General features: G+C 40.5%; 1 protein-coding gene across 5 annotated transcripts in view; it reads left to right on the forward strand.

The window, feature by feature from the left end:
- Positions 1–26,367, forward strand: part of MAD1L1 (mitotic arrest deficient 1 like 1) — an 841,854-nt gene that overhangs the window by 274,295 nt on the left and 541,192 nt on the right. For all 5 annotated transcript variants that reach the window (XR_003852570.1, XR_003852571.1, XM_029576299.1 and 2 more), the window contains one exon: positions 20,073–20,129. Coding sequence is in view for 3 of the 5 variants with exons in the window: in XM_029576299.1 (XP_029432159.1) it covers positions 20,073–20,129 (57 nt within the window). In the remaining 2 variants the exon portion in view is untranslated. The remainder of the gene's footprint in view (positions 1–20,072; positions 20,130–26,367) is intronic.

The following is a 26,367-nucleotide window of genomic DNA, read 5'->3' on the forward strand; positions in this document are numbered from 1 at the left end:
CTCAGACTGCCCAGTCTTGCTTCCGTATGTTAGCTTCACCTGGCCTATCTTGCCTTGGACTCACCATGTTGTACTGTCGCAGCAAGGATCTACTGGCTCACAGAACCTGCGGGAAAGGGTCTGGCTATGCGGAAGGCCGGCCCTTGTCCTGCTCAGCATCTAGCCTTGCAGTCCTGTACCGCTACCCAGACCCCAGCAACAGTGACAACTGTGTTCCCTCCCTTAGATTCAACACCTTGCCTCTGAAGTATATATGACCCCAGCCAGCCTTGATGGACAGCACACTCAGCCCTGAGTCTATTGCCACGCAGCGTTTGGGTCTGGACCTCAGTTTAAACTGTTAAAACAAGATTTTACAGCTTATTTAGACACAGCACATTCAGGTACATTATCACCATGAATATTAACATCTAAGACACTGGATAGGCCAGGGACATTAGTATATACATGTGTATATTTATTCTTTTCTCTGTGTTCATCCTGATAGAAATACAGAACCATTCTAAAGATGCACTAAATCTTAATACTGATTTTAGTTGGGCCCAGTATCAACACAGGCACTAGGTAAACTTAGATGCTTCTACTTCTTAGCACCCATATCTATGATAGCATGGTATCACTATGCCAGTATGATCCAACCTACATAAACATATAAGTAATGAAGGGATCAGTGTTATTTACTGCCTTCCTCAAACCAGGTGCTCATAGTCTGCAGTAAAAAGGCCACTTATTGAAAACCAGGCCAGGCACAGCTTTATTTTACTGCTTAGTATGCCTGAGCTGGAAATAAATAAGTGAACAATACTACATAGGAACAGTAAAAGCAAATGTTCCAAAGATGACAGGATATGTTTTGCTGAAGGAAAGAGATGCTTCCCTCTTATGTTTTGGAGCTCTTTTCTATAAATAAGTATGATTAATAAAAACTGTACACACATACTCTACCAATGCATGTATGCACATTGTATAAAATATGCAGAACTTAAATCCCAGCTGGTTTAAAAATATTACTTCCTCATACTCTGGAGGGGTTTTTGAATGTACTTTGTTGCTGATGCTTTTACCTCTGTTGCACAGTTTGAACAGTGAATTGCATTTGATTCAAACCAGGGAGAGTTTTGTTCTGCTAATTGCCCATAGAAGAAAGATTTCAGGAGAAATTGTTCACTGGAGGTTAAGGAGTTTCATTTTCTCTACAAGTGACACTCTTGTTTCCCAAGTTCATCCTTCACATTTGGAAGCCATTGGCTAACCGTCTGGCTGGGGCTGGTTCACCTGCACCATTTAACTTCCTTTCTTTTAACAAGCAAATTGTTGCTGACTTGCTTCATTAATCTTTAATACCGTGTGATTGACCGATGCTCTCTGCACATCTCCATTTCTCTCCCCGTGCAACACTACACCCATAATGCCCACATGATAAATGCTGTGAAAGGTTACATCTATAAGCAATTGATCCAATTGATTTGCTCTCAGACTGCATATACTATTTGGAATTGTGTTTACTCTTAAAGCTTTGAAATAACGATAAATTTGCCAAAGTTGGTACTTCAAAACGGAAAGCAGCATATTAACGCAGTCGTGAAAATTAAGGGAATGCAGAAGGATGAGCACTGTTCACTCGTTGCAAAATTCTGACAGTGGTATTGCATTCTTTCCAGGCTCTGAAACCGTTCCTTCAGTTCATCAGAAGGAAGGGATCTAGATCTCAAAAGCTCTTTGAGTAATTCTTGTTGTTCTCGGGGACCCGGTTTTACTGTGCTTCGCTTTTAGCAATTTTGTCGTAAGAGGAGGACAGTTTTCAAGGGTTGTTTGTTTTTCATTTTACATTTTTATTACTCGGCAGCACGTGAAAGCCGTGCCCTGGCCTTCCGCCGCGGTTTGGCACTATGCTGACCATTGCCTCCTAGGCCCTGAAACTGCTGCCACATCCGTCTCTCCTTGGCTCCGATCTGCTCATGTAGCCACCACTTCACTTCCACCTTTGCCTCTGCTGCTACCCCATCTTTTTTACCTCCCTTTCCAGGTCCCTAATCTGTCAAATCGTTCACTTCCTTCTCCCTCCCTAGCTCTGCTCTGCCACGCCAGCCAATAATTTTGCATTGTGCTGGCGCATGCTAATTTTGCATTGTGTCACCAGATGTCTGTGGTTTTGCTTTATTTATCATGCTTTTAATAAAATCATTTTCCTGGTTATTCCTCTTTCAGCAGGGTACTTTTAATATCGTTATTGTTATCATCAGCTCTGAGAATTGACTTCCTGTGTGGGATGCAGTTAAATTATTCTATGTTTTTTCTTTTTTTTTTTTTTTTGTTTTGAGTGATATGGATTACTTTTTAAGAGTGCTTGTTAGGATTTCTAATCTTAAAAAGTATGTAGCATTTAGATTTGCATAATGTCTTGTTTTTATAATTTGTTCTACCATTCTGCACATTAGTATTCATTAAAAAAAAATATGCCCCCTTTCCAAGCAGAAAATATTGTTCTGATAAAAACTGACTGAGAGGTGGACGGGGAAGGGAAAGAGAATATTGAAGACCTATCAAGATGTTTTTAAGTTCTGGTTACTGTCTCTGTCTTTTAATACTTTTGGTATCCAGACGAGAGTTGTGCATAATGCCATCAGCCCTTCAGGGGAGTCTGTTGACATCTCACACAGAGCTTACAGCTTAGTTGCTTCAAGTACAGGATGGATGTAAAATCATTTGCTTTGTCTTTTTTAAGCACACACTCTTCTTTTTGATCACTAAGCTATTTTTGGATTTACAGGTTACAATAATTTCAAATTGTGCTCGTGCCTCTCTCCTCCCAACACACATCTTCCTCACTTCCTCTTTTTTTTTTTTTTATCTGTTCCCATTTTCCTTGTGTGTCTGATTCAGAGCCTCCTCAGGCTGGACTGTAAAGCAAGCTGAGTGATACATTGGATAAGTTCAGTCTCTGCTTTCGCCTTCATAATTAAATTGTGTCCATGTCTCACTGCTAAGGATTATTAAACATGCCTGTTTAGAGGACCACGTAGGAATGTTGAACTGGCAAACATATAAATGAAAATGCTATTGTTTGAAACTCCTTTCAAATAACTATTGTTCTGGAAATCCAGTTTTAGAATTTACATAGAAATGTGATGGCAGAAAAAGACCATATAGCTATCTAGTCTGCCCATCTTCTCACCTACTGCTCAGCTCTAAAATCACTACCACTCCCTTCAGAGATCCCCTATGCTTGCTCTATGGCTTTCTTCAATTCGGATACTATCCTTGTCTTCCACCTCTTCCATTGAGAAGCCGTTCCATGCTTCCACCTTCCTCTCTGTAAGGAAATATTTCCTTAGATTACTCTTGAGTCTACCCCCTTTCATTCTCATCCTATGACCCCCCTCATTTGAGAACCTCCTTTCAGTTGAAGGAGGTCCTTCTCCCGAGCATTGATACCTTGGAGATATTTAAATGCCACTTGCATATTTCCTGTATCTTGTATATGTTTAGATCTTTAAGTATGACCCCCATATCCTTTATAACAAAGACCACTGCCATTTTAGCAGTTACCCTCTGGACCACAGAAATATTTTTCAGACAGTTATCAATGGTGTTATATATCCCTAGAACAAGATGGCGATTGGCACTTTCCCTTAAATTTCATTACCTTATTGCCCTAAAATCCAAATGGGGGGAGAGGAATGGTGCTTGGGATCTTTTACCCCTGTAACCTTTGGGGATATATTTCATTGAATGTATCCTTCATGAGTATTTCATTTAATGTCCACTATATTCTCCAAGACAGCAACACTGAGAACCCATCTGATCTATTAGTTAAAATTTGTAACCTATCATTAAAATCATCCATTGTACCTGAAGACTGGAGGGTGGCCAATGTAACCCCAATATTTAAAAAGGGCTCCAGGGGCGATCCGGGTAACTGTAGACCATTGAGCCTAACTTCAGTGACGGGAAAAATAGTGAAACTATTCTAAAGATCAAAATCGTAGAGCATATAGAAAGACATGGTTTAATGGAACACAGTCAACATGGATTTACCCAAGGGAACTCTTGCCTAACAAATCTGCTTCATTTTTTTGAAGGGGGTTAATAAACATGTGGATAAAGGTGAACCGGTAGATGTAGTGTATTTGGATTTTCAAAAGGCGTTTGACAAAGTCCCTCATGAGAGGCTTCTAAGAAAACTAAAAAGTCATGGGATAGGAGGCAATGACCTTTCATGGATTACAAACTGATTAAAAGTCAGGAAACAGAGTAGGATTAAATGGTCAATTTTCTCAGTAGAAAAGGGTAAACAGTGGAGTGCCTCAGGGATCTGTACTTGGACTGGTGCTTTTCAATATATATATAAATGATCTGGAAAAGAATACGACAAGTGAGATTATCAAATTTGCGGACAATACAAATTTATTCAGAGTAGTTAAATCACAAGCGGATTGTGATACATTACAGGAGGACCTTGCAAGACTGGAAGATTGGGCATCCAAATGGCAGATGAAATTTAATGTGGACAAGTGCAAGGTGTTGCATATAGGGAAAAATAACCCTTGCTGTAGTTACACGATGTTAGGTTTCATATTAGGAGCTACCACCCAGGAAAAAATCTAGGCATCTTAGTGGATAATACTTTAAAATCGTCGGCTCAGTGTGCTGCAGCAGTCAAAAAAGCAAACCGAATGTTAGGAATTATTAGGAAGGGAATGGTTAATAAAACGGAAAATGTCATAATGCCTCTGTATTGCTCCATGGTGAGACCGCACCTTGAATACTGTGTAAAATTCTGGTCGCCGCATCTCAAAAAAGATATAGTTGCGATGGAGAAGGTACGGTGAAGGGCGACCAAAATGGTAAAGGGGATGGAACAGCTCCCCTATGAGGAAAGGCTGAAGAGGTTAGGGCTGTTAGTTTGGAGAAGAGATGGCTGAGGGGGGATATGATAGAGGTCTTTAAGATCATGAGAGGTCTTGAACGGGTAGATGTGAATCGGTTATTTATTCTTTTGGATAATAGGACGACTAGGGGGCATTCCATGAAGTTAGCAAGTTGCATATTTAAGACTAATCGAAGAAATTTTTTTTCACTCAACGCACAATTAAGCTCTGGAATTTGTTGGCAGAGGATGTGGTTAGTGCAGTTAGTGTAGCTGGGTTCAAAAAAGGTTTGGATAAGTTCTTGGAGGAGAAGTCCATTAACTGCTATTAATCAAGTTTACTTAGGGAATAGCCACTGCTATTAATTGCATCAGTAGCATGGGATCTTCTTGGTGTTTGGGTAATTGCCAGGTTCTTGTGGTCTGGTTTGGCCTCTGTTGGAAACAGGATGCTGGGCTTGATGAACCCTTGGTGTGATCCAGCATGACAATTTCTTATGTTCTTATCCTCTTGAAGTCAACTTTCCTGAAGTCCAATCCCCTTGTGTTAGTATAGCTCAGTTTAGATTAGAGTTTAATAGCTAACCTAGTACACTGATCACTAGACACTAAATTTTCCTTTACTATTTATTTATTTAAAATCTCTTAGATTCCGCTCATATTGAAAGTTCATGCTGAGTGGATTATAGAGATAAAACACACAAAATAAAAATGATAAACCATAAAACTAAATATTAAAACACACAAAAATTATCAAAACAGGAAAAGCATACTATGAGGTCTGTGCCACTGTCTCCATTTGTCAGTACCAGATCCAATGCAGTCTTCCCTTTTGTGGGCTGGTTTGGATCTGGTACACCCTAACCTGCCCCTACCCCCATCCCCACACCCCTTGTAGGAAGGACATCCAGAACTCCTCCACTCCTGGTGGTGGTTGCAGCAGATACTGTGGACTCCTGACTGCATCTGGTAGATTGAAATTACCTCTCATTTGTGCACCATCCTCGGTAGTGCCTTTTAGAATATCTAGGGTACAATTCAGCTTCCCCTCTCTCCCACCCCCTTTATTTCAGTGCCTGCTATTGTATCCCCCAATAAAAAGAGCTAAACCTTCCCTCCTTTTCTCTGCTTTGCCTCTTCGACTGGGATAATCACATCCCAATCCTGATTCCCATTACACTAAGTCTTGGGGCAATTGCAAGTCTATCCAAGTCCCTCTCTGCCATGACAGCCTCCAAGCCTGTGATTTTAACAACAAGGCTTGCATTACTCTCCATTATACCCTATTGATATTTGAGATTTAACTAGTGCCAGTTCCTGTATAGTTTTTAATGTTTCCCTCTGAGAGCAGGGTTGAAAAAAGCATTGAGGTAGCCTATCTTTACTAATGTAGTTAGCTAATAGTTGCTTTGTGAGGATTATTTCTATTGACTGCGGACACCGTTGTAAACAGAATGATTGGGAAAAGTTCTTGGTTTCTGTTATTCCTCTGTACACCTCTGCCTTACAGTTTTCTTACACTTGGATGGTGATACAATTGTCAGTGATTAAATATTTGTGAAATATTCACTCCCAGGTGTCAGTAAATTTACAAATAGGCTTCCTGAGACGCAGCGCTGAATGAGGCAGTAATTCCATTTCTCCCTCTCTTGTCTTGCTCTCTGTCTCTCTCCCCCTCTGCAAAGCAGTGGCAGCTCCTGCAGCGTTTAATGAGTGTGTTTCATTTCTCCGCACCAAGTCCCAGGTTTGCATGGGGGTGGGGGGTGGGGGAACGTTTATCTTGCTGGAGCTTATGTTCCTTTAATAACGTGACATCATTACAGGACCTTCACAGCCAGAGCCTGCAACTGTCTCAGAACTTCCCCTGTGCACCTAGGCTGATTTAGGCATGACCTGGGCATAATTGCAGTGTTTGTTGGGGAATTGAGCGGTGTGTTTTATGCTGAGAATGGGAATCTATAATTTGTTTGTACCACTTTGTTTACTTCCGTTTCATTAACTTTGGGAGGAAGATTTTTTTTCGTTTGATCTTGGAAAAAGTTGTAGCAGCTTGACCGAAGTTTGTTAAAATATTAATAAAATTTGATTCACATGGTACAGAGCTGTTCATAAGAGTTTTTTCTTCCCTTGAATCTCAAGCTATATGAAATTAATTTCATAAGTATATATGTGTGTGTGTATATATATATATATAATCATAGTAATTACATGTACTTAATTGTACATTAGATTACATGAATAAGACAAGTTATTGAATACCTACTCAGTTACTTTGATTGAAGCTCAGCCAACTTTAAAAAAATATTTAATTTCTTTTCTTTAGTAGTTCAAGGTACAATAGGTATTTCCCTGTCTCTGGAAGGCTTACAATCTAAGAGGATAGCTAAGAATTGTGTACGAGCCTATAATCTTGTGCATATGAGCTTGCTTGCTCATGAGCATGAATTTCATATCATGTATGCGGGAGTGCGCACCCAATATAAAATGCGTATAACTTTTACATACTTGAAAGTTGTGCATACATTTGCGCATGGTTTCTTGTTTCTGCACAGCTTTGTATGTGTATCGCATAAATATATACTTCTGTGATGTATAACTTCCAGTTTTTTCCGGGCAGGTTTATTCCATGATGCCATCAATAGGAAGGCAACCCAACTTCACTGCCAGGGATGTTACCTGCCTGGTGTCCCTGATGTTGGCCAATGAAAGGGTGCTATTACCTATCCAGGGAAAGCGGAGGAAATTCCGCGAGAACAAGCAGGACTGGAACACCTGAAATACACATTTAACGATTGGGCATCATTCCCACATGGGGCAAATAGAGGGCTATATAGGTGTGGGGTTGAGGCAGGGGCAGGTTAGGTTGTGTATGATGGGGGTCACTAGGGGCAAATATAGGGATATGGGGTGGGGCAAGTTAGGGTGTAAATGGGGGGGGTCACTGAGGGGGCTATAGGGATGTGGGGATGGGGTTGGGAGCAGGTTAGAATGTGCATGAGTCACTAGGGTGGCTCTGAAGTGACCTACAAGTAGGGCAAGAGTCAGTAGGTATGTCAGGGTATAGTAACAGATGTACATTCCATTAACAGCATTATCAATGTGTATGTGTTGCCAAGAGTGAAATCATAGGCAAGGATAAAAAGAAATGACTTAAGTTGTCAAAAGTAATTGCACCTTTACTATACGAGCTAGAACTTCCTCTGGGACATCTAATGACTGCTCATTGCATTTATAACTAATATAAAAGTAGAGATCTTAGAACACCCATTAATTTTATTGGTGTGTCTCAGTTATTCTGACGTGGTAAGAAGTCAGAGCCTGCTGGCTGTTTAAGCAGCACTTACACACATGAAAGGAATAGCACACCCATTCCAAACCATTTCAAGAGAAAATACTTCATGATTTGATGGTGTTATTTGAAGACTGTGCTAGTGATGCTAATGGTTCTTTAGCCAATTGAAGAAGTGTGTTTGCAGGAGAATTTTGAGAATGTGTCCTTTCAGCTTTGTCAGCCTGTCATACTTGTTATCTGCAATGAAGGTGGTCTTCATGTTTTTGTTGCTGTCATCCTAAGCAATCTGAAACCTTTAAGAATCTGTTTCAGTCATGGCTGTGTTTCATTTCACAAATGTTTTGCTCTGCCATGTGGGAAAGAACCTAAATGGGAGTTGAACTGACGGAAATATCTGAGTTAAACCCAAAGATTCTTTCATGAATGGAACATGTTATGTCTGTTTAAGTCTTACTTATTGCTGCTGAAACAGTGATAGGTGTTCTGAAAGCCCCCTCCAAATCTGATGAGTGCCAAGACATGATTTCAGGAGTCATGAGGCTCAGCAAATGCAATCCAAAGATGAAAAAAAGGTGTCCATGGTTTCAACAATTACTGCAGAGGAGTGGAAGACTGAAAGTAAACTTTGAAGAATTTAATAAAGAACATAGAGAAATATCTGAAATGTGCAAGTATTTTTCTGTTTTTCTATAACTTGTCAAATGCCGAACAACATCCGACCATGAAGGGAATTGGGAGCTGCATGTACTAGCAGTTCAGTCACTGATTTCTCTGTTTCCACAGATTGATGGTGTAAATTATATATGTTATGGTTCTTGGTACTTGGAAAGGATTAAGAAATGTGATGTGGAAAATCAATATCTTGATCATAAATTCATCCATTAGCACTTTGTTGTAGTAGACAGAGAAGAAAGTATAATACCCTGACATGAAGTTGGAGCATTTAATCCAAAGGTCTCAAAACATCAGAAGACTTCATTGGTCAAACAAGGAAGAGATCTTATGTTTTAGAACATCAACATGAGGTCCTGGAAATCAGTAGTATCTTCCGAGAGCTAACAAATGTACTAAATCACATAGAGACGGACCCAAAAAACAAAGCGGTAGCCGATCCAGTGAGCTGTGTAACAGTGACAATAGGAATCGGATGATAACAAGCCCTTTATTAAAATGCCCGACTCTGGCCAAGTTTCGCTCCCTTGCACAGAGCTGCCTCAGGGGCAATTCATTTTACCAGGACTTGATTTGATCAATGCGGAAAAATTGTATTGACTTAGCTGGTCAAGAGCTCTTGACCAGCTAAGTCACGGCTCGTCATTTTAAATTTGTCAAGTATAGAACGGTTTTACTTCAAAGCAGCTATTACGTAGCAACACTACGCTGATTAGATCAAGTCTATTTGATTGAGAATACATCGGCACTGAAGGCACAATCAATACAATTTTTCCGCATTGATCAAATCAAGTCCTGGTAAAATGAATTGCCCCTGAGGCAGCTCTGTGCAAGGGAGCGAAACTCGGCCAGAGTCGGGCATTTTAATAAAGGGCTTGTTATCATCCGATTCCTATTGTCGTCACTAAATCACATAGAAACATCTTTTTAACAGACAGGGAAGAAAGCAGGACTGTTTGACATTAATGTTGCACATCTTCAGTTCTTGGTGGAGAAGGAAACTCTTGGTAAAGAAAGATCTCACAGCCTGGTAGCAAAAACAGTACACTGATCTTACTGTCTTATATAACTGTTCCCAACTGAAAGATTCATTCTTCAAGTGAAAATGTTTTCAGACAGAATATGCAGAGTTAATCCCCCACATTTACTTATTCAAAAAATCATCATATGGGACCTGCCACAGAAAGCTATTGAGATTCTCTGCTATGGTTTGGCTCATGATCTTCTGCCGTAAAACACTTTGCTCATACTTGATGTTACAACAAACCAGTGAAACTCACTCTTATTGCTGAATTGAAGAAATACCTGAACAATATTGAGACACTTGTTCAAATAAGTGGTTAAATGAAAATCGCAGTCATTGCTGATTTCAGTCAGAAATTTCAATGATGCATGTGTGCGCTGAAAAGAACTGTCATCAAGCAATAATCACAACGGTCACAAACTCACAAGAGATGCAGATTGTCTTTGACTGCTACTTAGAATTCAGTCAAGGAATCGAGAAGGCTTCATAAAGCATCCAGCACTGGCATTGTTAAGCCAAAATGTATCAATCCCAATACATCGGTTCCTGTCCAAACAGATAAGTACTGGATATCTTCAATGAATAAAATAAACTTGTAACAGCCAGCTTGCAGACAGTTAAGTACTGAGCCACTTTTGGTTAAATTCCCAAACATTGTAAAAGTGTATGATCATCCGTAATGAGGTGGTTGCTGCAGAAACGTTCAGAAATGATGATGACAAAAAGGAAGTCAAGAACTCAGTAGCAAGATCAATGCATTATTCCACATCTAAACTGGGCGGTTCAGCAGGCTCGTGCCCAGTATTGTTGTACTTTGAAATTGTGCAGATGTCAGGTACATGGCAATACTTAACATCAAAGGCCTAACACAGATGATATGGTTTTGGTTGGGAATTGGAATAAAAATATGCTTTATCCCTTTTCATCACATTCTGGTGACGCTTGAACCTGAACTGTGCAGTGTTTTGGTAAATGCTCACGTTTTACTTGGTGAGAGTAGAGTCTGGACGCTGTAGTATTTTAAGATTTGATTTAAGATTTTTGAGCAAGTACCAAATACTGATTGCAGAGCCTGGTAATGATTCTTCTAAATGTATTCATACTGGGGTAGATTTTATAATTTTGCGTGAGCACGTTCTTTTGTTCGCTGGATTTTTATAAGATACGCGCATAGCCGCGCGTGTCTTATAAAATCCAGGGTCGGTGCGCGTAAGGGGGTGCACATTTGTGCAACCTGCGCGTGCTGCCTGTTCCCTCCGAGGCGGCTCCGATTTCGGAGCCGCCTCGGAGGGCCCGCCCCGAAATGCCGCGTCATTTAGGGAATGCCCCGACACGCCCCTTTTACGAAGCCCCGGGACTTACGCACGTCCCGGGGCTCTGCGCGCGCCGGCGGCCTATGCAAAATAGGCGCGCCGGCGCGCAAGGGCCCCGCGCGCGTAAATCCGGCTGGATTTACGCGCGCGGGGCATTTAAAATCCGGCCCACTATGTATCGATGATAGTTCTTAAAAACTGTATTAGAGCAGACATTTTGGAGGTGCGTGAAGTTTCCTCTCTGCCCTGTGCCAGAACTGCTAACAGGTCAGAGATACTGCAAGAAGTAGAGCTCTGCTTAGCAAGAAGAATCTTCAGGAAATAAAATATGAAACCACAACCTGAAGTAAAAAAAACTCTTGTGGTTTTGGAATGTGAGAGAGAGGATCTGGTGATGGACTAAATCTGAAAATTTTAGTTTTTTACACAGGAAACATTTTATTCATAGAAGGAGTGATTAGGAACAGGAATGACTGACAGTAGAAAAAAAGGAAACTGAGGTCTGAGATTGTTAAAAGCAATCAAATTGAATGGCTACATTAAAAGTTTTAGTGTATGCTTTTGAATTATTGCTTCAGCAAGCAACTTGTTTGCAGTACGTGTGAGTACTTATGCAGCAGTAGTTCATTATTGGTATTTTTTATTTTTATTGCATCTTAAATATGTAAATTGTGTGGCAAGGATGCCCCCTTCTAATGTACATTACAACTAGGTCTTGGAAAGGGTTGAAGCCAGAGGGAATGAATTATTTTTTAAAACCATAAATTACATAAAATAATAAATGGACTCTTATTACAGGAAAATTCTATCTCGTGGTTCAGTGATGTTTTAGAAACTACTCAACCTTTCCTCTCATTGCTTACAGTACCACCGCATCCTCTTGATAGAATAATTTTCTTGCAATTTATTGCAGCCCATATAGCACTTGATAGATATATCTCCGGCAATAATAACTCTTGATGATAAGTCACACCTGGATTGCATATTGTCTCTTATATTTAAAAAGCTTTGCCGTTCAGCAGATATATTACTGTGTGCCATTTTTCCCATCTTATGAATGATTCCCTAAATTTATACCAATAAAATCTACACACTTGAAATAACTGGCACATATTGTGCACGTCTCTTATTTCTTCTAAAATTGACTTAAAAGACTCGTAGTATGTAGGTCCTACATGCCATGTAGCCTGATATCACTAAACAGATCGGTGTGGTATGGCGGGACAGGATTCTAAGGAAATACATATTTGCTGATTATTGGAAAGGCTGAGAGTATGAATAAAGCTGTTTTATACTTCTAGACTGCCTTCCTTGATCAAAACCCAAAGCAGTTTCCAACAAATAGAAAATACATACTAGTTTATCTTTATGATGTAATTTAATGACTATGACTGCTGAGCTGAATTTTTTATTAAGCAGGGAACCATGCTTACAAATGCAAGTTACATAGAAAGACATATAACTTGTCTAGCCCAGGAAAATTTTTAAACATAAGAATAATAGATACAGTTGACACGACTAAGGATATTCCTTCCCGCTGATATTTTACATGCCTCTCCCTTGCTACCACCTAGTCCAGACTGAAAACTCACTTCTTTCAGCTAGGTTACCCCAGTATTTAATTCTGCAGTATTGTTACTCTCAGTTTACAAGTTTTTTTTAATCCCATATTGCTATTTTGTCATTAAGATAGGACACAATATAAAAGATGTCAAATAGATATTTTATGTAATCTGTTCCTTGAATAACAGATTTCAATAGAGGATTAATTAATGGGAAAGTAATTTAAAAGCTGTAAAAGAAAAGGTGAGGTTGAATGACATCACTAAATGTTTCTTTTCCCCAGTTTGCTATCAGTCTTATTTTAGCCTACTTTAACAGGATTATTCCTTCACAGAAGCAGTTTATATTTAGTACTTATGATTTTCATAAGAATGTCTTCTGTTTGAATGACTGCTGTTAAAAAACAAACAAACAAACAAACGATATCTATAGGCTTAATTTTACTTTGTTGCTAGAGGAGTTTGAGCAAAGATTGTTAGCTTGGAGGGAATTATCTTTGTCCCTATTTGAACAGAGTGCCTTGTTTAAAATGGTCTTGTTACCTAAACTTTTATATAGGTTGCAAATGCTGCCTTGCTGGTTGACAAGGAAAGAGATAGTGAGGCTAAAATCCGTATTGTCAGGCTTTTTGTGGAAGGGAAACTTGTGTCATTTGAGCTACCAGATTTTAATGAATGAAAAATTTATTGGGGGAGGGGGGATTAGATTACCTGACTTTTAATTCTGTAACATGGCTTGTCAATTTAGGTTTGGTTGGGAATGGCAGTTTGGTAATTCACTGGTTTGGTAGACTCTGTGACTTATCCCCTCTCACTCTGGGGTGTTCTTCATTTACAGGATACAAGAATTCCTGTCTCTCTGAGGTCATATCCTTTGTTGAGGGGGGTTAAGAAAGCTTGGTGTTCCTGGAATATTTTACCATATTTATCTTTAGTGAGGAATGAGGATTTCTTACTGAGAATTCAGAATAAAGTTGCCAAAGAATGGTTTAGAAAAGGCATAAGGAATATTTCCGATATATTTTGCTTGGCTTGTGCTACAATATTCTCCTTTGAACAATTGCTGCAAGCTTTTAGGATCCCTACTTCTCAGCTCTGTGCCTATCTTCAAAGTAGACATTATGAGCTTGCTCTATTGGCTCCCAGATTTGTTTTCTCTTAATTCGTTGACTTAGCTTTTGTATGTTGCAAGGAAAAGAAACAATAGATGGGAGGAACATTCAGAAGGTATTCTTTCAAAGATGGTTCTACAGTGGAATAGTGACTTGGGATCTATCTTATTGAAAGAGACATTGGGTCAATTAATAATTCGGTAACAGTTGATGTCAAATTACCAGAAGTGCAATTCAAGATATTGCATCAATGCTATTATTCTTCATTGTGTTGTTCAAAATGAGCCTACTCAAATCTTCATTATGCCTTAAGTATAAAATGCAAGAGGGTCTCTACTTCATGGCCTTATGTTCTGTGTCAAATTTATTTGACTTCTGAATAGTTTTGTTTTTGGGAAAATTATTATTTTTAAACCTCCATATTTAGGGGACGTGTTAGTATTGGAGTGCCTGAACTGGGTTGCACAGTCCATTGAGGTTACATTCATTTTGTTCTTTTGGCCTTTTTGTTAGCTAAGCTGCGCATATTGAGGGTTTGGATGCAAGAGACTCCTGCATGGAAAATTTGGTTTTCATGTATGTTGGATTGGAATTTGGTAGATGAGCTGGATGGTAAATTTCAGCAGAAGCCACTCAAGGATTATCTGTGATAGACATGTAAATGCCTCCAAGGAATAAATGCACAGGAGGTGGGCCTCTTTCAGCTGAAAGGAAGCTATGGAATGAGGACGATAGGGAGAAGACTTGGGAGTAATCTAAGGAACTATTTCTTTACAGAAAGAGTGGTGGATGCTTGGAACAGCTTTCCAGTGGAGTTTGTGGAGACAAGGACAATATCAGAATTCAAGAACTTGGGAGAAGCACAGGGGATCTCTGAGGGGATAGTAAGGGACTGTAAAACTGAACAGGAGTTGTGAATGGGCAGGCTGGATGGCCGTTTGGGCATTATTTGTTGAATATTTCATGTTCCCTTACGTTTTTCTGTTTTTTAAGCATCATGTATGGATTCATGAAAAATTTCTGCAGATGTAACTTGAGTGGGTATTTATTTATATTCTTCTTTTTGTCATTTCAAAGTGGATTCAGGTACTGGAGGTACTTTCCTGTCCCTAGAGGGTTCATAATCTAAGTTTCTACCTGAGGCATTGGAAGGTGAAGTGACTTGCCCAACGTCACAAAGAACATCTGTGGGATTTGAACCATGGTTCATAGCTCTCTACTCCCCACTCCATTAGAGTCTATTTTCTAACTATGCAAGTTGTACCCCACTCTGAACAATGGAGGGGCGTGTAACAAATACATAAAATAAATCAGTCCTTTCTTATCTGATTGCATTTCTGAAACAATTAATTATTAATTTTAATAGCCCTTTGAAGGCATAGAGTTGAAGAAAAGAAACTCCTCTCCACCAGAAGTCCATGCAGCATTTTCATTTTATATAGTGCAATTGGAAAATGCTACAGATCTTCCCTGCTTCAGTCTCTCCTACCTACATTATGTGAGTTGAGGGAAACTGGACAGTCCTAAGAAACGTCACCGAAATGTCCCTGACCTCTGGCAATTTTATCCATTTTTAACTTAAATTTTGTAAGCTATGCTTTATTTAACCTATAGACTTAATATTGATGGAGAGCCAGCTGACATCAACTTTTACAACCCTTTCTTAGTTTTTTAAAACTTAAATCATTAAAAGAAATAGAGGAGGATGATGAATCTGATTTTCAGGTCAGAAAGACAAGAATAAGTTGGGCAGGATTTGAAATCGGAGAGCAATTTTGAGCTAAATTCTCAAAGAAATAGGGGAGTAAGTGAAGGAATATGGTCCTATAGTACTGCTTTTGGAAATCCATTATTCATAAAAGGTAAGAAAAATATGTTCCCTGATAGACAAGTGAAGTATGTTCTTTGTGTGTAATCTTATGGGTGACATTCAGTGATGTACCATAGCCATGAAATTATTGCTCTTCAGCATCTAAACAGGATGGCCCATATTGAAGATGTGGGCCAATTGGTGCTTAATTGCCAAAATTGTCTCTGTCTGTAGTTGTGGGGATGGTGTGTACCTGAGGCAGTGGGAGCCGAGTGGAATATGTGCAGTCACGTATGTTCTCAATGGGGCATCCTGTTCAAACCGAGATAGTAGGGTAGCAGATGGAAATGACTGGGATGCTATACCACCATACGGTTATAACAAATGAGCACCTAAAGTTAAATTCCATACAGAGTAGCATTTAAAAATATAAAGTAAACACGACAATGCTGTCACCATCTGTGTGTCCTGATAACACCACAAACCAGCAGAGGTTTGCTTGTGTTTTGTTCTGTGATATCACAGGAGCTTCATGATGGAATTAAAGCCTTGTAAAGAGATGATTGCTGTTCATCTCTTAATGTACATCATTCTTGTCGGCTTTCTTATGTTGAAATAATTAAAAATCATAAAAGTTAGTTATTATCCAGATTGATTGGCGTACCAAGATGAAAGTTGGGCGGCGGGCATTCTGTGCCCCCAATTGCATGTTTTAAAGCATTTTCATCTTTCTGCACATCTTCAGCTTTTATTTATTTTTGTTGCTTTCCTGATACCGTACAGCAATTTCCAGAACACTTTGAATTGCCTTTAGAATGTATCCTTCTGCGTATTGCCTCTCTGCTCCTTTATCATTTTTATCATCCTCTTCCGTAGTATCTGCGTTTCTTTCCCTTTCATAGAGCTGTTTTCAAGGGATGGAGGGGAAGGGTAGGAAGGAAGCTAGACAGTTTTCCATTCCAATAGTGCTTTCCAGCACAGTCGCTGCCTTCATGGAGGAACAGCTGTATAGGAAAACTCAATAAGCCTGATAGGAGCATGAAAGCAAAAGTACAAAATATATATTATAAGTTTCTTATCATTTCAAATATGGCATAGACAGTAGTACGAAGGCTCATTTCAAGGCTGTTTTCCCACAGATTAAAACAAAACTAACTATTGAGTTTTTTGGATTAATGTTAGTTGCTGTTATTTTGAGGAACAAGGGACAATAACTTTTCTGAGAGAGAAAACGCCATATTTTCTAGGAACCTTTAGAGTAAATCATCAAATTTTATCATCAAGGTTAAGGGCAATTAGTATCTCTGGTACCGTCCTGTTATGCTTTGAGTCGTACCTCTTAGATTGTTTTCAGCTAGTGAAAATTGCAAATCAAACTTTTAGCTGGTACTCCACAATTAGTGGAGTATCTCAAGGATCTATTTTAGCACCCACATTATTTAACATTTTTGTTTATTCCCTTGAACTTTGCTTGACTCTTTTGATGTTCATTTTAAGTGTTACGTGGATGATGTCCAGTTTTATTTTTTAGTAGACGATTTCCTGATAACCAAACAGTGTTGTCAGATGTATAGAATCAATCAGCTGGATGTCCGACAATGTGTTAGTTTTAAACTTAGCTAAAACCTAGATAATGTGGATAAAAAAAAACAAAAAAAAAAATCCTAGACCAGTGGAAATCAATGATTTGCCATTCTGTGGGTTATGATAAAATTTACCACACAAGTACACAATCTTTTGGATTTCAATTTGACGATCAACTGAATTGCATTCCACAAATTAGGTCAGTTATGACTAGTACCTATTTCAAATTAAAACAGTTATGTCATCTAAAACCTTTTTTGGAACAGGACGATTTTAGAACAATTGTGCAAGTATTCGTCCTTTCTACGTTAGATTATTGCAGTTCTTTATATATGGAGATGCCCAAAACCACCATTCCCTGTACATACCCAGATCAGTCCAGACTCCTGGGTTTTGTACCCCTGCCAGCAGATGGAGACAGATAGTTTTATTGAAACTGCTGTATAACCTAAGAGTGCCACCTGCAGTCCCTCAGTATTTTTCTGTCTCTGGCAGATAGTGCAAAAACTGCAGTCTGAATAGGAAAAAAAAAAAAGTAAAAGAGAGCATAAGATTTGGAGAAATTTCAAAGGGAGCCTCCTGGGGAATTGTGAGGTCCTGGTGGGGCTATCCTCCCTGGTCGAAGCGGATGAGCAGGAGGTTGCTGACCCTTCTTTAGCTCATTCCTGATACCATGTGGCTGACATCTGGTGGTCCAGATCCCTCAGCTCTCACAAGTTAGCATGTGATCCGCTGGTGATCATAAGAACATAAGAAATTGCCATGCTGGGTCAGACCAAGGGTCCCATCAGGCCCAGCATCCTGTTTCCAACAGAGGCCAAAACCAGGCCACAAGAACCTGGCAATTACCCAAACACTAAGAAGATCCCATGCTACTGATGCAATTAATAGCAGTTGCTATTCCCTAAGTATAATTGATTAATAGCCATTAATGGACTTCTCCTCCAAGAACTTATCCAAACCTTTTTTGAACCCAGCTACACTAACTGCACTAACCACATCCTCTGGCAACAAATTCCAGAGCTTTATTGTGTGTTGAGTGAAAAAGAATTTTCTCCGATTAGTCTTAAATGTGCTACTTGCTAACTTCATGGAATGCCCCCTAGTCCTTCTATTATTCCAAAGTGTAAATAACCGAGTCACATCTACTCGTTCAAGACCTCTCATGTTCTTAAAGACCTCTGCATTATCCCCCCTCAGCTGTCTCTTCTCCAAGCTGTCTGCTCCATCAAGGACGCAGGGGAATATTATATTTCTTTTGCTTCCCTTCTTTTGCTGGTAAAGTTTATTAAGGAAAAAAAAAAAAGTAAGAATTTTTTTTCTCTGTGGCTGTTTTGCTGCTTAGTTTGGGGAGGACAGGTGACCAATGGTGTGTGGTGCAACAGGCAAGTTTTCCTAGGGTCTGCATTTTGGCGGTGCTGTGAAGGGCTGTTTTCAGGCACTAAGCACATGTTCTTGGTCATGCCGCATGCTTCTATTTCCTGGCCCTGCTAGGAGTCTGGACTGATCTGTGGTACTACAGGAAGGAAAATGATCAGGTAAGAGCCAATTTTCCTTTCAAGTCTTATAAAACCACCAAAATTGCACTGCCAGGTTGATTGCCAGTATATGTCAATTTAACCATATTACACTGGGGTTGCAAAATTTACACTGGTTACTGGTGCTTCAGAGATCAAAATTTAAAGTCGTCATGCTAATTATTAAATCATTCCAAGATAACTCTCCAGGTTACTTAGCAAATTTATTCAAAAAAATATGTTCTAGACGGGAGCTTATGCTTGGTGTCGCAGCACCTCTTAATAGTAGCAGATGCAACGGAGGCTCAGTTACAAGAGATCCGTTGTCGTACCATCTCCAAAATTGGTCCTAAATTATGGAATTCTCTTCCCGATGATCTTAAGGCAATAACTGATTTAAATGTTTTTGGAAAAAAATTAAAAGCTATTCTTTTTCAGGAAGCTTTTTCTGCTGCAGTAGAGCGATGATACTGTTTAATTTTGCTTTAATATTTCTAACTGTTTTATTGTTTCTGTATTTTAACTATGTACTTGTAACTGCTTAGCCTAGGCCATTATAGGTGGAATATAAATATTATAAATCAGTGGGACTTTTTTTTTTTTAACTTATTTCTTGTTATAATGGTTTTTCTTTCTTCAACCTGTTTGACTTGCTCTGTCCCCCATTTCTGCACCCTGAAGCTAAGGGATTTTAAATTAGACAAGCAGTTTGCTTGTTTTATCAGGATTGCTTGTTATTAGAGGACCCAATTCCCGAGCCCTGTTTTCTTGAACAAGTGACCTGGTTACTTTCCTCATTAGGCTGAGCAGGCCTGCTTTCTCTGGGAGCGCTCCTGCAGAGCGAGCAACAGTCCAGTAGAGAGTACTCTGTCATAGCCCTGTAGCCATTACAAAGTTAGATATATTTTTTAATATATGCTCAGTGTTTGAATTGCCATTGATTACATTTCTCTCAATGGCTTTTCTTTTCCTTCTTGCTTGATATTTTTTTTTCTTTATTTCACTTGAACGCTCCTGTGTTTCTGTCACTTCACTTTTGCAAACAACCATCAGTACAGGGGCAAAGATTCGTGATGCCTTAGCTCAGTCATTGTAATTGCAATCCTTGACCCCGAGGCCATGTACCCAGACCCACTCCAGAACCTTGCATTTGTAGGCCCTAAGCCTGGCCACTAGGTATCGCCATTCCCTGGCCAGTTCTTGAGAACTAATTCACAAGCTCATATTCTACTGTAAGGTGCAACATGCTAACCATGAGTTGAATGCCTTAAAAAAAAAATCTTTTCTTTCTTTCTTTTTTTTTTTTTTGCATATAGGCTCAGCTCTTGAAAGCTCTGGAAGAGATGGGAAATAAGAAACAGCAAGCAGAGACTGTGAGTATCTAAGATACAGCTTTGGATGGGGAGGAGGGGTGATTAAGATGACGAGTTGAAGCCACAGACAGCTTGCTGGCAGCACTCTGTGTCTGCTTTTATGTCCTGGACAGGGTGGCCTCATTCATGGCTGTCTATGCCTCACTGGGCTCTCTTCATGTTGGCGTTTTGCCATTTGTCGAGGTCCTAGAAGAAAAGAGCTTTATTTCATAATGAACCAGGTTCTTCCACAGCCCGCTGCTCCTTTTTCTAGCATTCATGTACAGTAACCCGAATGATGAGAGATGAAATGAAAAATGGACTTTTTAAAATAGTTTTGACATCTACAGTTTTATGTGGTTTTATGTTTGTACAACTGTGGTTTGTGGCCTTGTTCACCTGTGCAGTTGCCTAGTAACATAGAGATCAATATTCAAATCCAGTTAGCCAGTTAACTCAGAAGTTATCCGGCTAAATGAAGGCTTAAGCACTTATTTGGCTAAATTCTACCCTCCTAACTTATTAGCCGGTTAGATTTTAGCTAGTTAAGTTAGGGGAGTTCGGGAGGCGTAACTGGGGGAAAAGTTGAGTAGGCTACATTATCCAGCTAACTCCAATATTCAGCCTAGTCAAACCAAAGAGCTGTCTTAAAGTTAGCCAGTTATAGTCCGTAGTGTGGCCAGTTTATCTGGCTAACTTTGCTATCGGGACTGTGTCTGAATGTGGACCTCAGTGTTAATCATGGTCCAAAGAGGTTAGGACTCTTCAGCTTGGGGAGATTTGATAGAGGTCTATAAAATAAAGAGTGGATTGGAATGAGTAAACGTTAATCAATTGTTTACTCTTTTAAAAAGTGCAAAGACCAGGGGACACACAATGAAGTTAAAGGGTAATACATTTAAAATTATAAAGAGAAAATATTATTTTACTCAATGTATAATTAAGCTATGGAATTCATTGCCAGAGGATGTGGTGAAAGATATTGGTGTAACTGCATTTAAAAAAGGTTTGGACAAGTTCCTGGAGGAAAAGTCCATTAACCATTATTAAGGCAGAGTTGCAGAAATCCACTGCTTATTCTTGGGATAAGCAGCTTGGAATCCATCCCATGGGATCTTGCCAGCTCTTGTTACCTGACTTGGCCACTGTTGGAGACAGGCTACTGGGCTTGATGGACCCTTTGTCTGACCCAGTATGGTAAGCCTTATCTTCTTGCTGTTGCACGAGCCTCCTTTTAATGCTTCAGCAGCCACAGGAGACGTGAGCATATTCAGCCTCACTGGGTGAACTGGGAGACCGGCAGACATCACTGACTGCTCCACTACTGGTGGCACAAAGTGGACGCTCCCAGGTGCAACATAGAACCTTCCTCTTGGAAAGCTAGCACATGACCCACTTGGGTTTTAAAATCCGTCATACAGCTAGGGTAGCATGTTTCACCAGGCTTGACAATGAGCCGTTTTGAAATTTGCTAATGAAAATTCTTCTTTAACCAAAAGATGGTCAGACGTAACCGTTCTGCTACTTGTTTACAGCTGGCAAGAAAGTGAATAGAATAGATTTAAGAAACATAGCAATGTGATGGCAAAAGAACCCCCCCATATGGCTCATCTAGTCTGCCCATCCATTCAATTTATTTAGCCTTACCGTTCCCATACTTCTCTGAGATCACTTGTATTTATCCATGCTTGCCTCGTTTCAGATACTGTTCTACCAGGACTTGTGCAAAATTGGAGTATCACTTGTGTTACTTTCTTTAAATCTGCATCGTATGTGCAGAATAATTGGGAAGAGTAAGTGGAGATTGAGTTTATTTCAGGTAAATCTTGCAGCTCTCCTGTCAGTAGGGAATGTCTCTAGGACTGTCATCCTCCCTGCCAGTTTTGCATCCATACTAACTAGGGGTTTTATGTAGCCTTGAGTTTGTGAAGCTTCTCTTTTATTTTGTGAAGATCCCGTGTGCCTTCTGCTTCAGAATTATTGGAGAGACTGTTAAGATGACCCAGCTCAAGTAGCAGATTCCCTCGTCTGGATTGTATTTCAAATGAATTTAAGCTGACAACTTCTGCAACTATTTTTGCTGCTTGTGATTTGGTTTCTTCCCAGCAAAGCCCATTTCTCCCTCTTCTCTTTGTTACTAATACACTTCTTGGTGGTTTGACGCTGAGCTGCTGTGGCTGGGTAGATATGAAAAGGCTGCTTCTTGCCCCATGTCCTGACAGATCTGGATATTGCTTTTCACCAATCAGACAAGGGACCGGCTCTGTCACTGGCTCTAAGTGAAATGGAATAAACACCTGTCAGGTATGATCACACGGTCTAGTGGGTGCCCAGGCTGCTGCTTCTGAAAAACTGGCATACAGATGACACATTTTCACTCATTCTGAGGGGTGTTAATATCTGTTGGGTATACCCCATACTGCTGAAAATTTAAGCACTCTCTCATACCTGTCTTTTCTCTGATTGCATTTATTTCAGACATGCAGTTCATATTTAATACAGAAGGGAAATATTGTTATGCGGGTGCATGGATACCCTGAAAGAGGTGAAGCCTGTCAGGGGGAGTGTGTGGGTGAGCCTGGCAAGGAGTGTGCGGGGGATACTCTGAAAGAGAAGAGCCTGTAGGAAATGTGTGGGAATAGCCTCAAAACGTTGTCCCCCATCAGGGAATGTGCAGGAATAATCAGGAACAGGTCAGGGAGTGGGTGGGGATCCCCTGATAGAGGTGAGCCTGTCAGGGAGTGTGTGAGGGTCCCCTGAAAGAAGTAAGCCTGGTAGGTATTGTGTAGGAGTCCCCTGAAAGAGATGAGGCTGTAAGGCAGTGTCCTGGGATACCCTGAAAGAGGCGTCCCCGTCAGGGAGTGTGCATGGATAGCCTAGCACAGGCGTCCCTGTCGGGGTTAGTTTGCAAGAAGCATCCCTGTCGGGCAGTGTGCGAGGATAACTGAAAGAAAGTTCCCAGTGCACTTGCAGGTGGCCCTGCAAGTGCACTGGGAAACCTTGGAGTGGGAATCCCTGTGGGGCTAACCCTAAGCGGCTGTGGGCCCAGAGTGAATCTGATGATGTAGGCTCCTCTTCACTCCTCCCCCTACCTCAAGAGTTGATGTGGAGGGGTTTTTTTTTGGTTTCATTCCCATTCCCGCGAGGCTGCAGAAGTTGACTAGAGGTTGGCAGTCCCTGCACACACAAAGTTCCCTCACAGTTGTCAAATGATCTTTGCCACTGCAGTATGGACTGCTAGCCCCCAGAGGAGGACGTGATGCCAAGGGTGGCTACTCTGCAGCCTTGCAGGGCCTTCTAAGGAGTTAGGTCCAGGGCAATTGCCCTGACCCTCCCCCGTTACTCCCCATCATTTCCCCAAGGATGACCCTGTGAGGGCACCCCTGTAAGGAGGACACTGTGGGCTTGCACCTTTGGCTACTCACATGGGGCTGCAGGAATGATTTGCCACTGCCCATGCATCCAGCTGGCTACTTCCTGGCTGGACTCCAGGTCTCTCTGCCCACTGGCGGGTACGGCTAAAGTGAGGGAGGAGGAGGAGGCAGAGCCGAGCTGGCACGGACCACCCCTCAGCATTGGCAGCTACCGGGGCCAGCAGCATCTGTTGCTGTGGGAGAGAGAGGGGTGGAGAGCAGGAGGTGGGGTGCCCTCCTGGCTCATCTGGTCCTCTCCTTAAAGGAGGGGGTGGGCATAGCATGGAATAGCAAATTGTGTGCAGTGTCATACAGTTGTATGAGCCAACTTCTCTGACTTCTGTTTAAATTAAGGCAGCGCCATGGTAGCATATTTTGTTTGTCAGTAATGGAAACTGAGTGCTTGAGGACTGGGCATTGTAGATCTCCAGCGATGGGAAACGTACATGAGGGGTCCCACCAGAAGTGTCAGGAATGTTGCCGCTTACAAGTGGTGACACACCTGCGGAGATAATAAGCAAATTGTATTCTGTCTCATGATTCAATTATTTCCCTGCTAAAAGTCAGTTTACTATGGAGAAAAAGTTTATATAGCTTAGCTAATTGCAGTAGACAAGACAAAGACATTTTGACTTTCCCATATTAATTAAGAAACCCATCACTGATTAGCTTGTATAAGCGCAATTCATGCTTCCTTCCCTAAACACAATTAATATCCCAACTCAAAGCGTCTGCAGGCTGTGCTGCTGTATCATTAACATACTTCACCCTAATTAGACATGGCCAGGAGTGGCTAAAGAAATGAGTTTGTGATTACAGCCATAAAAAATCCTCTAATATTTTATATCCTTCAGGGAGTTGAACCTAGTGTTTATTTTTCGATTTAAGAGAAATGGCACTAGCAATTATGGTGGAGTCATAATTATAACAATGAAGTGCGACTTTTGCTCACCACCCTTTAGATATTTATTTTAAACTGATTAGTTCTGTTTTGTTCCGATTTCCCACGGTGTAATTCAGCGCCAGCATGTGAGCTTTTATTGTAGTACTGTTTCCCAGCAGAGGATTCATGGAGATAACATGGTGAATCCAAGAGAGATTACCCTCTAATTAAGGGGGGGGGGGGTGATGGTGATGAGGCTGTGGGGATCAAAGCTCCCTGTTTTTTTGCTTTTGTAAATCATTGGGAGGGATTTTATATTTTTTTAGCAGAGAGAGTCTATATCGTTTATCTATTGTTTCTTTTTTTTTTTTATGTGGTTTGCTAAGTGATCGCTTTTTCAGCTCTTTCTTTTTTATTTAAATCTTGACCTGTTTTGTTTTGTTTTTTTTTAACTATCTAGCAACTGAAACACAGAGCCCACCAGAAGATTGTAACTGGGTTCCCCATATCCAGCTTATAGTCAGATTCCTAACTCAGCTTTTTTTGCCATCAGAAAGTAACTTGTTTGAGTTGTTGAGGTCCCCTTATTGAGCCAGTACAACTGATTGCAACAAACTTAGGGTATCAAAAGCAAGATGGCTTTTCATAGGCACAGCTGGTAGAGAGCTCGGCCTGTAAGCCCGTGACCAGGGATGGAATTTCAGCTCTTTGTGAACTTCTCTGTCAGTGAGCTCTTGGATGTTTCCTGCACTGGTTTTCTCATCTGGTTTCGTTGAATAATTTAAAGTATGCTGGAAACTTACAAGATGACCCACTGAGTGTTTGTACCTGTTTAATACACTTTTTGGGGGGCACATTACAATCAGATTGTTGAAAATTTAGCAAATAGCTTGTCTGTGGTGGTGATCAGTTCTTTCCAAACAAGTTGAATTATTAGCTGTGAAATCTGTAATCAGGACTTTGCTAAGCAGGTAAAATGCCATATGAAATGCCTGAAGTTCTCTTTTTTCCAAAGAGGGTAACGTATCAGCTAAGGACCCCATAGAAAGTATAATACCTGCTGAGAACGTGATGTCTGGGAGCAAGCAAGTTCTATTGCTGGCTGAGGACCTGGTGGTCAGGGCCTTGGAGAGGCAGTGAAATACTGAAATGTTTAAACATTCCTAGAAATGGTGGGGCTCTTGTTAAGAGGCCTGAAGCCTGTGTCTAGCGAAGCAAGTAAAATACCATCCAAAGAAACCTCAAATTGATGCCATGCCGTGCTGCTAATATATCCATTGGACTGTGTAAAATACTAGCCATCTCCCTGTGAATTTGCTGATTCCATTCCAACATTTCCCGCCATGGATTTCGTGTGGCACAGAAACCCTGTGCTCAGCAATCAACTGTACATTATAGTCAGAGACAACATCTGCATTTTACTGGGGGGGGGGGGGAAACCAGTGGGGCTGGATAAGCCTAGGGACATTTAGCAACTCCATGTTAATAACCAGAGAGATGGCATAATACATGTTTGGGAACTTCAGCGTCACAGGGCAGCTTTAATTGGTACAAGGGAGGAGCCCTCGCTTTTTGGGATTCAGTGTTGCAGCTATTTTTAAACAGTAGTGAGGCTCATGGGATCAGACACTACATTCTCCTCAAATTAAAAAGAAATAAACTGTTTAAAAGTTCAATTACAGAAATGAGCCTGCTGCTGTAACTGCTCTCATTAAAGTTTCATTGAACTCTGCTTCTTCATTCCAGTGCAGGACAGTTTTGTTTTTTTCATTCCTCTAATGTAGGAATCATTGATGATCTAGGATAACTAGGCTTGAACTTTCATACATTATGGACGAATGTAAATAGATCCATTCCTCCAAGCAATGGATCTGCCGTATACTTGATCCAGATTGGCCATTGCTGGAAACAGGATCTTGATGTGACCCAGCATGGCACATCTTATCTTCTTTAGCAATAGCTA

This window comes from Rhinatrema bivittatum, chromosome 14, assembly GCF_901001135.1.
Source record: "Rhinatrema bivittatum chromosome 14, aRhiBiv1.1, whole genome shotgun sequence".
Lineage (NCBI taxonomy): Eukaryota > Metazoa > Chordata > Amphibia > Gymnophiona > Rhinatrematidae > Rhinatrema > Rhinatrema bivittatum.